The 12,546-nt window shown below is 34.6% G+C and overlaps 1 protein-coding gene across 15 annotated transcripts in view; it reads right to left on the minus strand.

Annotated features, from left to right (window-relative positions):
- Positions 1-423: 423 nt before the first annotated feature.
- MPDZ (multiple PDZ domain crumbs cell polarity complex component) overlaps positions 424-12,546 on the minus strand; it is a 165,712-nt gene continuing 153,589 nt past the window's right edge. For 10 of the 15 annotated variants that reach the window (XM_069476491.1, XM_069476485.1, XM_069476480.1 and 7 more), the window contains 8 exons: positions 10,051-10,137; positions 9,063-9,153; positions 8,130-8,173; positions 7,160-7,282; positions 5,414-5,518; positions 4,714-4,826; positions 3,691-3,814; positions 424-1,842 (listed from right to left, as the gene is read on the minus strand). In XM_069476491.1, the coding sequence (XP_069332592.1) occupies positions 1,696-1,842; positions 3,691-3,814; positions 4,714-4,826; positions 5,414-5,518; positions 7,160-7,282; positions 8,130-8,173; positions 9,063-9,153; positions 10,051-10,137 (834 nt within the window). In that variant the 3' untranslated portion in view covers positions 424-1,695. The remainder of the gene's footprint in view (positions 1,843-3,690; positions 3,815-4,713; positions 4,827-5,413; positions 5,519-7,159; positions 7,283-8,129; positions 8,174-9,062; positions 9,154-10,050; positions 10,138-12,546) is intronic. The other 5 variants (XM_069476493.1, XM_069476487.1, XM_069476492.1 and 2 more) reach the window with 1 other exon arrangement.

The raw sequence follows: 12,546 nt of genomic DNA on the forward strand, positions 1-12,546 counted from the left end.
CCCAATTCCTTGCTCAGTGTTCAAATCAGACTTTTCATGTTTAATATAAATAATTTTCTTTGTAATTTTTCCACCTGAATACAGTTTAGCTCTTGACTACCCCAAAGAACAACTTGTAATATTACTGCATTAATAGCATCCCAGAAAAACATACAAAGGCAGGATACTTCTCTTCCTACAATGTCATCTTCCCCAGATCCATGAGAAGTCTATGAATCTTTAGTATTAGAAAAAATTGTGGAGGTAAAAAGTATTGAGCTTTTCATAATCATGTTGTCCAAAGTTCCTCTAATTGTAACTACTGACACCATATGTGGAGTTAGACATGATAAAAAACAATTTTAAGTTGTAAATCTTAAACAATATAACAGAGCTTTCCCCCAGTAAAAAGAACAACAACAAAAAAATACGCCTGTTTCTTTATTTGTGCACCACTGAGACTTCTTATTTATTCACTTTAATTCTGCATTTACACAAAAATGCTGTAATAAAATATCTGTACACTACTTCTATTACAAATATAGATAATATTTAAACTGACTTTATATATTCTAATGTAGGAGTTTCACGCTCTAAAATGGGAATGAACACATGATAATTCCTCACCAGTTGTCTCAATAAACAGCTCCATCTGTTTCCCTTAGTCTTAAACTATTGTATTATAAGATGTTAATATAAGGCAATGAAATGAAGTTATGTTAATCCTCTTAATTTTTCTATCAATTTACTAGTGGCATACAACCAAAATAATTACTAACACATTGCTTTTTTCTGTCAGTAAGATTAATACTAATTGAAAACCAATTGCACAGCACACTAACACAGTTTTAGTGTTGCATCAGTTGTTAAAACCAGGACTAAAAGATTCTGGGATGCTTCTATGCTCCTCCAAGGTTAGCAGAGTTGCTTTCTAGAAACACCACAATCAACATGGGATAGCATCACCATTTCTCTTATAGCAACATGAAAATATTTTATAACAAGTTAAAAAATGAAAGGGAACATTGAGATGTACACTAAGTATGATTTCTTTACAAACTTTGGGGACACTGCTTCTTGTATTTTCTATTTACTCAATCGTAGAAACTAATTTTAGCAGGAAAAAACATGTGCATATTAGAGATGAGGAGATGCAATTTTTCATAATACTGTATTCAAAATTTTAAAATGCTGAGAATATTTTTTAAGATTTTTAATAGAAAAAAATTCTTTTTTCTTTTTGAGTTTGGGGTGGAGAGAGGAATTAGGTTGTCAAATTTAGGCATTTTTATAAAACTGTGAGATTTTCTTCTTTATCTTATATTTTCATTTTTCACCCTAATTTACTGAAGACATTTCTCTTTGATTAGTTTTAGAATTATTTTTCTTTCTACTAACCAGCTTAGCACATAATAATTTTTGCCCGTGTGACTACAAAACGTTAGGTATCTTCACAGAGAGAAACCAGATTTACCTATGCAAATATACCTTCTCTTTGAGTTTGAGTTCACAAAATGCAAGGGGAAAGGAAAAATGACATTAGGTTGTAAGAAAACCATTTTCACATGAGGAAAACAAACTTAAATGTTATTTTCACCCTATAGTTTTGAAGACTACCAATGAACACAGCACAAGAAAGGTTATCCACAGGTCCAGTTCTATTCACTTTACAGCAGTAAGTGACAGAAGGGTTGAGCTGGCTCAGTTCTGGCTGATTCAGGAGAGAACCATCAAAGTGACAGTGCCTTTTGTCCGCTTAAGGATGGCAACAGCTTCTTCATGGGTTACCCCTTCTAGACTCTGCCCATTGACAGCAATGATCTGATCACCCCTTTTTAGACGCCCATCTTCTGAGGCTGCTCCCTGCAATTATAAAGTAGGCTTGTTTACTGCTCAAAAAATGCTGCCTCAAAGCTACATAACAGAAAAAGATCTAAACAAGAATGTAAATTGCTCTGCACGCACACACACATTGCTCCTGGTGCTCCACGGGTGCTCTGCAGCCATTAAGCAATGATGAACATACACAAAGGAGGCCTTTCTCCTAAATGGTTTTAGCACTGAGATTCCAATTTGAGAGAGAATTCAGCAGTCAATAGATTAGTTGGATGGTTTTTTGGCTGTTCAGCACAGCAGTTGGTGGGAACTCAAATTAATAAAGAGTATTTGGGAATTTGCCTAGTAGGATTGATTTAATAGAATCCAGGATTTTCTATCCTACTGTAAAGAAGCCCTACAGAAAGAAGACAAAGGATTAGGTAGGAACAAAAGCAGTTTTACAGGACAAGGACAGGAGGACTACAAAACTCAAAGGTTTGTAGAAGCATAAAGCCCACCTCAGGTGGAGGAGGGCAAGATAAAGCACAAGTCCTGAATCTAAAACCCACTGCTAATTCTAATACTTTCTGTGGTTTTGAAAAGGCTGTTCAAACTGTCTTGATTCTAACTTCCCAAGGGTAGATGAATTCTTCATATTCCTTCTGTGCGCTAAATGATTGAGATTAAACACAGGCATTGCTGTTCGAAAAAGAATCCCATCTTAAAGTATGCTTATAGAAGACAATTATGTAATTAAATATAAAATTAAAGATATGGAAAAGTTAATGAGGAATCCATAATGATGAAATTCTTAAAATATGTTCTAACTAGCATGCCTTAAATAAATTGTTCCCAGGATGAGGAAAAGGACTGTATGACTCTTCTATTCACTGGCAAATGCTGTTTATATTTTTGGACATACCAATAGCTTAAAAAATCTCATAAATTAAGCCTATAACTAGTCGTAGGTACAGCACTTTAAATTGGTTAAAAAAATATGTTTTTCCAAAATAATACAATGAAATGTCCATAAATTAAAGGGTCATTGCACTAATCTAAAGCCCCTATATCAAACCTGTAAACAGGTTTGACATAAGTTTTATTCCTTTACACTATAAAATTTTGAGTTTCTGGATTTTCTTTTTTAGGAAATTTTATCCAATTTTATAGCTCCTGAAAAAATGTCTTAACAACATATTAATTATATGGGCTTAAATTATTTTAATAGCTTTATGCATATCATAATATCTTTATTCTTATCCTAAATATTCTTAAGATAGAACAGGTTACTATATGATTACAACTATATTCAAATGGCTTTTTAAAAATCAAATCCCTTGATTGCAAATAGCTGATTTATTACAGGGCTGCTGGATACTCTTCAAATTTTTTAGTAGTGACTTTTCTATTTTATCCATGAAATTAAACGTGTAAAATAAATACTTATTTATTTTAATACTTTAAATACTTATGTGTATTTTATGTACTTTTCTGTATCTATTTTACATTTCACAACAACAAAAAAACAAACAGAAATGCCAGTGTTCCATGGCATACATATATAAAATGTCCAAGTTTTAAAAGACAACATTTGCAACTTGTTTTCAAAGGAAAAAAAACAGGCTTTTGTAACCAAAGTTGATTAATATTTTTATGTATATTGTCAAGAGTTTCCATGGAGTTTCAATTTGAGCCTATTTTTGTTTAAACATTACTATGCCTCAAATTGTACAAAAATATTTAATGACCTGTTCCTGTGGGGAGTTTTGAAAGAAAATGATCAACTGTTTAACCATTTGGCATTACCTCGGGCCATAAACTAATAAGCCAGATGCTGACCACTATTAATGAATGTTTAGGGGGGAAGAGGGTGGTTAAAATTTGCAAGCTTACCTTTGCAAACACTGTTTTAACATAAATGGGTAAGTCTCCGTGAGGGCTGCCATATCCTCCTACTATACTGAAGCCTAAGCCATCTGGTCCTCGGTCTAGCGTAATAGACTTACATTGAGGAGGTCTATAGTAAAGGGAAGAAAAAAGAAGTTATAGGTTTTTACAAAATATTAATATATATCTCTGTGAATGTGTAAGATATGGATTATCTGACATGCACCTAGAGTTAGCATAATTACCTACATTACTTACAGTGAGTATATTATGGGTATTTTTGGGATGCTTAAATTGTCAGTGCATGTTGTGCTCCGTATTTTAAATTTACATAATCTAATGAAATCCTACTTAACACCCTAATTCTATTACTCATTTACAGTTCCCTTAGACTAACGTATTCATGGCATGCTCTCATTGCACAGAGAAGCTCATTCTTTTTCCAGTTTATTTAAAGTGAGAGGGGCTATAGTTCAGGGGCTATAATGGAATAAGCCGTAGACATCAGTACTCCCAAGCTCAGAGAGAAAAATCGATTACAAGCAATGTAAAAGTTGCATCAAATTATTTAAAAATTCTAACGTGCCTCTTCTCCTGTCTCTATTTTTCAATGCTATTGTATTCAAGTCTTGTTACCTAATACTGTCAATTTTTTTCAGTTTAAAGGATTATATGTTAAATGAGTAGGTAATGCTGGAAATTTTAAAATGATAGTTTTGACTAGCTCCATCACGACTAAAATGTCCCCGCAAAAATGTCAGAGCTGAAAATGCAGGAAGGGTAGTGTAGTGGCATGCATATCTATCTATGTATATAGATATCTATCTCTTGTTTTATCTTTAATTAGCTAAATCCATGCCACAATTATTTAACAGTTTATAAGCACTTGATTTTTGCATTTCAGACCTCATATCTACTATTATTTCACCTCTCTGTGTTTTCTAGGAACATGGGACAAAGAGTGCAACTGTCAGGAAGGTTTGATTCATATGTGACAAATGACATACCAACTATAATATATGAGCTCACCCTAAATCATCCTGAAATATACTGCTTGATGTCAGCCCAGTGAAAGGAAGACTAGAACTGGCAGGCTCCTGCTGATGACCTGTGACCACACTCACATCTCCTCCAGCAACCACCTGCATGGAGCAGAAGTATAAAGAGAAAAAACATGTGTTCATGGGGCTAGGGAGACACCAGTAATTTTTCTTCAAAAAGAACATTTGGATTAAAATGTGCATTTTACTGTCCATTTAATCATTTCTGTTAAAAAAAATATAAAATGCAACCTAAAAGAAAGAAATTTTAGAAGGTCCAGAGGCCTCTTAAATGGTCCTGACAATAAAAATATTCTAATTCAATTCTGCAAAGTTCTTTGATGCTTTTGAAAACATGGTCTCATATATAATCATTTTTAAAAGATCTTTAGAATACAAGACACTCACTCATATGAATTAAAATTCTAGTAATTAATAATTTACTCCTAAGGCCCTATATTTTCCCCCTTAGATATAAAGTATGAAACAATAAATGCATCAGGATAAAACGTTACAGAATGTGTTTCATATGTACTTTCCTGGAGCTCATAATTTAATCATTTATGTTCAAGACAAATATTAAATAAAATATTAGCAGAAGATTTAATCATTTTTACTGCTTTAACGTTGAAGCGCACGTGTCCTCAAGCTACCTATATTCTGAATAGTGCTTGGGACAGAAATCTTACCTGCATTTCAATGGAGCCAGATGCATTTTTCAGTAGGTTAACTGCTTGAGTGTGGGTCATCCCCTCAGTGGATGTGCCACAGATAGTGACAATCCTATCTCCAACCTGCAAGGAAGAGAAAGAAATAGCCATCTGCTAAAGCAATCACAGAGACTGGGACTTTGCGATTTGAGCAATCGTTTCATTCTCTACCTTCCACATCACATATATACTGCTACCAGCCACTGAACTATAACTAAGGAGACCATCAATTCCAAAAGTTCCAAAAAGTTCCAAATGAAGCAGCATATAGCAGTTGAGTTCTACAGTCTCTAGGGCAGGGGGAAGGGAGAAGGAGAAAGTCACTCTTCCCTTTTCTTCATTTCTCCTGGGTAAGATAGAACTTCCTATTAAACAAATAAAATATCACCATCGTTTGGAAACTAGAATTCCTTTGGACATTATTGATATAATCATTATATGTGACTCTAAGTCAGAAGTTGAAAAAGTAAGGCCCACAGGCCAAATTTGGCCCACTGTCTGTTTTGGTTAATAAAGTTTGGTTGGAAGACAGCCATGCTTATTTGGCTGCTTTCGTAGGGGAGAGTTGAGTAGCTGCAACAGAGACGCATATGTCCCACGAAGCCTAAAATATTCCCTACCTGTTTTTACAGAAAAGTTTGCTGACCCCTGTGCTATAATGTGCAATCAGTTTTTAAGTGTCAGCCATAAATTTAGATATCAGAGGCAGCTGAATCATTCTAAATTTACAGACCAGTTAAACTGAGATGAGGTTATGTTCTGAGATGCTGTTTGTGGCATGAGCGCAGAGCGATTTACATTAGAGAGACTGAGTTGCTTTCATGGAATAGTCACATGATTTTAGAGCTGGACAGACAGCATAAATTCCATCATAGTGCTCCACGTTTGGATAATCCTTCAACTTTGAAATGAGTTTTGTATAGTTTTACATTCTAAGTCATGTTTATATTAAACTTCTGAAAAATGTATAATCCAATGCAAATAAATAATACTTTTCACTTTAATAAAGTTAGATCAGCCTTTTTTTTTTTTTTTTTTTTTTTTTGAGACAGAGTCTCACTCTGTTGCCCAGGCTAGAGTGAGTGCCGTGGCGTTAGCCTAGCTCACAGCAACCTCAAACTCCTGAGCTCAAGTGATCCTCCTGTCTCAGCCTCCCGAGTAGCTGGGACTACAGGCATGCACCACCATGCCCGGCTAATTTTTTCTATATATATTTTTAGCTGTCCATATAATTTCTTTCTATTTTTAGTAGAGATGGGGTCTCGCTCTTGCTCAGGCTGGTCTCGAACTCCTGAGCTCAAACGATCCGCCCACCTCGGCCTCCCAGAGTGCTAGGATTACAGGCGTGAGCCACCGCGCCCGGCCTAGATCAGCCTTTGAAACAATAAAATATATAAGGAAAAAGTTTCACTTCATACTGGTGGTCTGAAAATACATTGTTCTCTTTTAACTTGTTTCACAGTGTTTCAAACATGTAAAAAGAAATACATTAAGAAATAACTATATATCTTCCATTTTCATTTGTATTCGACACCATCATTTTATCCTTTCTTTTAATACTTTCTATCTTTTATTCAAAGCAATCCCTGCTGTGGCTGGATCAGCTGATTTAAAAGCAGATACAGACAATAAAACTGCCTTGAAACAGGTGTCCAAATTCAAAGGGTTTATAAGAAAACTTTTGCTACACTTGCTGGGACCACTAAGGCTGTTAGTAAAACTTACTCGGAGTTTTTGAGTCTGAGCTGCAACTCCATTCGGGTGCATCATTGCAATAAATATTGGAACGTCCCCAAGTGGGCTGCCCACTCCTCCAGCAATGCTGATTCCCAATGAGTCGGTAAGCCCCTGCCATGGAACAGATATAAATTTTGGTCAAAGTGATATTTTTAATTGATCTTTTGTTTATTCTTTGGCACAATGTTCTATAGCCAACTCCGATCTTCTACGTATGAGGGTGGAAAACTGCATTACTTTATTTGACACAGGTCCTTAGTGTGGCTTAGGAAAATAAGCATCTATTCAGGAAGTAAAAGAAATCAAGACATGCTAAATGGAAATCATGTTGTGGGACTGAAGAAAAGCAGGGAAACTCATGAAGTGCAGAGACCACAATTTTTGGAATCAGACAGACCTGTGTTCAAAGCCAGGAAGTCACACTTACAAATGCTGGGACCTAGGACAAGTCTGCTCCTCTCAATAAATCACTAGATCCTCATTTACAGAATGGAGATAACAGTGCCTCTCACAGAGAGCTGCAGTGAATATTAAATGGCATGCTGATGACATGACATGTCTGTGAGAGTGCTCAGCACACAGGGAAGGCTCACTAAATCACAACTGCTGCTATTCCCTCTCTTGTGCGTGGCTGCCAGGGGAATCTGCTTCACAAGAACTATGAAGTGTCCGTGGAAGGGAAGGGCTTACTTATCAGTACGAGAAGTGAGAGGCATGGTACCATTTTGTGTGGGGTCAGGTTGACGCACTCTCGGCAATACAGAATATGCAAACAATGATTTTTCAAACGAAGTACTATGGTCAGGAAATTTAGCAAAGATTGCATTGTATTATTTCCACTATATATGATATATATTTTTTTCAGATGGGTAACAGTAAGGCAGTTAACAGGAAAATACATACAAAGATGCTTCTAAAGACACCAGAGTTTATGTTGTTTTCTTTCCCCCCAAGTTACCTTTTTTATTTCAACTGTTCTTAATCCTTGTATTTCAGATGCCACTATAAAGGCAAAAAAGATAAAATATTGTTATTATAGTACCTTTTATATTCACTAAAATTTTAGTCAATACATGGTAGTTGGATGGGACTAAATGGGATACCCTCATTGTTTTGTTTCTGTTTTTTTTTTTTTTTTTGAAAGGAGGTATTCATGTCATGCTCAAAGTTGCTAGTACACATGATTAGATCTGTCTCACATAGGAACTCTTTATTTCTCCAGCTGGAAAAATGCACATAACATCCCATTTTTTCCTTCTCAGTTTAAGCACTGATTATATAACTGTAAAATTCACTTTGCATGAGTCAAGGGAAGAATGTGCTTTGGATAGAAAGACACATGTGCATGGCTAAGAAGAATAAAGTCATGCATGCATAAAAAAAATTCATGGACTTAAGTGCCTAAATTTCTAGAATATTAGTCACATTGCAAACGGAGACTGCCATATGGTTAGTTTCTTCAATTTGAACAAGTCTCAACCATTGCATCAAGCCAAAAAATCCTCTGCATCATGATTTCATATAATTAAAACACAGGAGGATCTTATCAATTTTCTCAAATTTTTACAATATTCATGGAAAAAGAAGGTTTCACTTAATGATATCTTCTGATTTATTAGTGTTACATTAAACAGAGAAAGGTATGAAATCAAATACACCAATTTGCTTAGTAGGAAAAAAAATTACAGGATTCTGATTATAATGCTTAGTATAGGCACAGCTTCATGTAGTTCAGATTTTTTGCCAATACATATTTTTGCACCAATATTAGGATATTGGATGATGTGGGGAGGAGGAGAGGTCAGAGGTAAATAAGAAAAAAAAAAAAATCAGTGTTGACAGCCAAAATTCACACCAGTAAATCATGCTTAAAATATTGAAACAATCTTACGTGCATTCTTCTTTGAGCTACTTTCCAGTGACTCAGATGTACTGGATCCAGAAAGTGGAAAAGTGAAAGATGACAGGCTGCCTTCACTCACCTACAAATACACAACAATTACTTAAGACAGTTTCGGAAGGAATAATATTCCCTAGATACCACTTATTTCAGAATTCAATTGTTTTAGTGCATCTAGAGATAAATATCTGTTAAGCAACAGTGGTATTTGATAATTTGAAGGACAATTTAAACATAGTTTTTACTTATTTTTTTAAGAAAGAATTTGCCTAGTGATATGAATAAATTGAAGCTAAAAGGGTAGATGAAAGTGATTCCAACTTACCTAAAATTTTAGTGGATTTTCATAATCTCATTGGAGTTAATCCTCTCTAAATTTAAACAACTGATGTTGAAGGAAGACTAAGACTTTTTAAATAACCTGCAGAATTAGGATCAATCAATAGGAAACTAATGGTGGTAATTAAGGAAGTTAGTAAGGGGTCTCTAAGGATAGATTGATGAAAATGGGCTTCTGTCATCAGAAGACAAGATTGAGGAGAGGAACTTGCCAAGAAATTTTAACTATTTAACATCCTATTTTCATACATGGTGCTGAGTACCTACAGTTCACCTATATGAGATTTTTCATTTGAATATTGATTGACGTTTGTTATAAAATACTTTCAAATATGTTATCTTGGAAGGCTTTACATACAGCAAGTAGTTAACTTTAGAGATTATGAAAAAAGAATCATATCATAAAAGAAGAATGCCTGAAATCAAGTTCCTTAGAATGACTTACAAACTACTCAAGAGCTACACCTGGCTTAACTGCCCACTCTCATTTCTTGCTCTTCCCTGTTTCAAACCTCAGTCACTATACCATGCTGCCAGAAGGCCAGATCTTGTACATGACCCTGGACAGACCAACAGTCAGGGCCATCTGTGAGTCCTCCTGACATGGATTATATCACCCTGATGTTCCACAGCTACCCACCTGGCTGCTTTGAGAAGGCCTCCTCTCTGAATGGAACGGACCGGCTTTGATTCTTCCGACTTCCAAGGATACTGTGCCTAAAGAACACTGGGGGAGTGGTTGTTTTATGGAAATGTTTAAATAAAATGCTACAATCATCTTTAGAAATACATTTTACTCTTCAAGACAGAGTTTTTGAAAGGCATCTTCTTTCTGGGATTTCTGCAGGCAAGGATATCTCTAATTATTTATGAAAAATGACTTTTTAAAATATTAAAAACTAATAAAAATAAGCAGCAGCAGCAACACCAAGTGTCTGTTTTATTACTTCATGGTTTATATGAAGACTATTTATAGCAAGGCAAAAGAAATTGAGAATTGGGGACTTACTTCATGAAACACACTGATTCAGATAGGCTGAATGAGCTGAATAACTCAGGGCTTAAAAAACAAAACAACAATAAAACCACCACCACAACTTGTTCTGCCCTCAATAGAAGAGGTTTTCAGATAATTGGGTAAATTCTCTATTGCCACAGTGTACCTATATAGACTTACTATACAAAACTTAAATAAATATAAGCACAAAACATGCACTGTAGACAATTTTCTGTAGCCCTTTACAAATAAACCATAGGCATGCAAGAAATGCTGGCAATCTAATATGGAAGTAGCACAAACAGATGTTTGAGATCCTGGGCTTTTAGTCACTAGTTAAAATCCAGACTATGTGATTGACTAACTGTGTGACCATAACAGATATCTAAACCTGATGTCTTTGATTCTGCATTTTTGAGATGTAGAGTGTTATAGGTTGTTATAAGTAAGTAATCCATGTACAATGCTTATGACAATGTCTAGCATGAATAGTATTAACCTAAATATTGAGCACTGGTATTATTATGCTGCTTCTGATGGGAGTACCAAGGGATATATTACTGTTGAACATGTTGATCATGAATTAAACTTTGAAAAACCTTACCTGTAATATTCATAAGTTGTTTTTTTGTTTCTTTGATTTGGGGTGTTTTTGGTCCAAAACTTAACAAACTCTTCTTGAATCTATTTTACTTTCAGTTTATATAACTGCCCAGATTAATTACATTAATTATTCACCAGGTAATGTTGTAACTCTTTCATCTACCTATAACACATCTTTTTCAAACATCAAGGGTTTTCATTATTATAAAAATTTTTAAGTAAATTTTTCTATTATAAAAGCAATTCATGTCCACTTAAAAAAATTTTGGAAATAAAATGGAAAAAGAAGGGGAAAATAAGCCATAATTACAATTACTTCATAATTATTGTTAAAGAAACTTGCAGGATTTTATTTTACTTAGTTGCATCTACACTGCAAATACAATTTTCTGTCTTATAATCTCCACTGATTACATTTTCCCCCCTTATCTGTGGGGAATACGTTCCAAGAACTCCAGTAGATGCCTAAAACCATGGATACTACTAAACTCCATATACACACTCTGTTTTTCCTATACATACTTACGTATGATAAAGTTTAATTTATAAATTAGGCACAGTAAGAGATTAACAACTAATAAAATAGATTAATGGTAACAATATACTGTAATAAAAGTTATGTAGATGTGATCTCTCTTTCTCTCAAAATATCTCACTGTACTGCAGGTAACTGAAACCACAGAAAGCGAAACTACAGACAAGCGAGAACCACTGTATATTGCTTTTTCATGTTAAAATAGTTGTTAAAATGGTTGTCATGAACATCATTTTAAACAGATGAAGTTTTGCCATGCATCTTTGGTACATATTCAAAGTTTATACTGTTTTTGTAAACCATGTTGCCTTCAATTTTCCTATTACTACAAAGAACACTTCAATGAACTTCATATGCATGAAGTTTTTTATTTATTGAGGATTATCTATACAAGATATTTAGATAAAGAATCACTAAGCCGAAACAACAACAAGCAGCATCAGTAGTAACCAACATGTAAGCTATACAAATATTTAAGGTTCTCATGACATACAGTCAAACTGGATTTTTAGATGACTGGTTTAACTGGTTTTAAAATCATTTATGTTGTTTTATGGATGCTTCCTTCTCTGTCTCGCTAAGATATGTCCATCTTACAGAGCTAACAATTGTTTTTAATGTATCTCCAAAAGGAAGCTATTCTTCCTTAAAGAATTCTAATTATTTTACATTCTGAAGATTGTTTAATGAAGAAATAAGTTTTAATGTGTGCTTTATTAAAAACTAAATTTATGTACACATTCACATACCAGATCCTATCCAAACCACAGAAGTTAATAACAAGAGCATCATCTGAAAATCTCTCCACGAAGCCCAACCACTGAGAGGCTCCCACCAGGGCATTAACCCTGTGGCAGCTCTATTGCTGCTGGGCCCCAACATGCAGGCTCATCTTAACATGAACACATGACATGGTACTGATGATGCTGGTTTTCTAGTCAATGCTGAATTATCTCTCTTCAGGTTATAAAATACATGTTAGGTAAAAACAAAAAACAAAA

The sequence above is a fragment of the Eulemur rufifrons genome, chromosome 7 (assembly GCF_041146395.1).
Source record: "Eulemur rufifrons isolate Redbay chromosome 7, OSU_ERuf_1, whole genome shotgun sequence".
Lineage (NCBI taxonomy): Eukaryota > Metazoa > Chordata > Mammalia > Primates > Lemuridae > Eulemur > Eulemur rufifrons.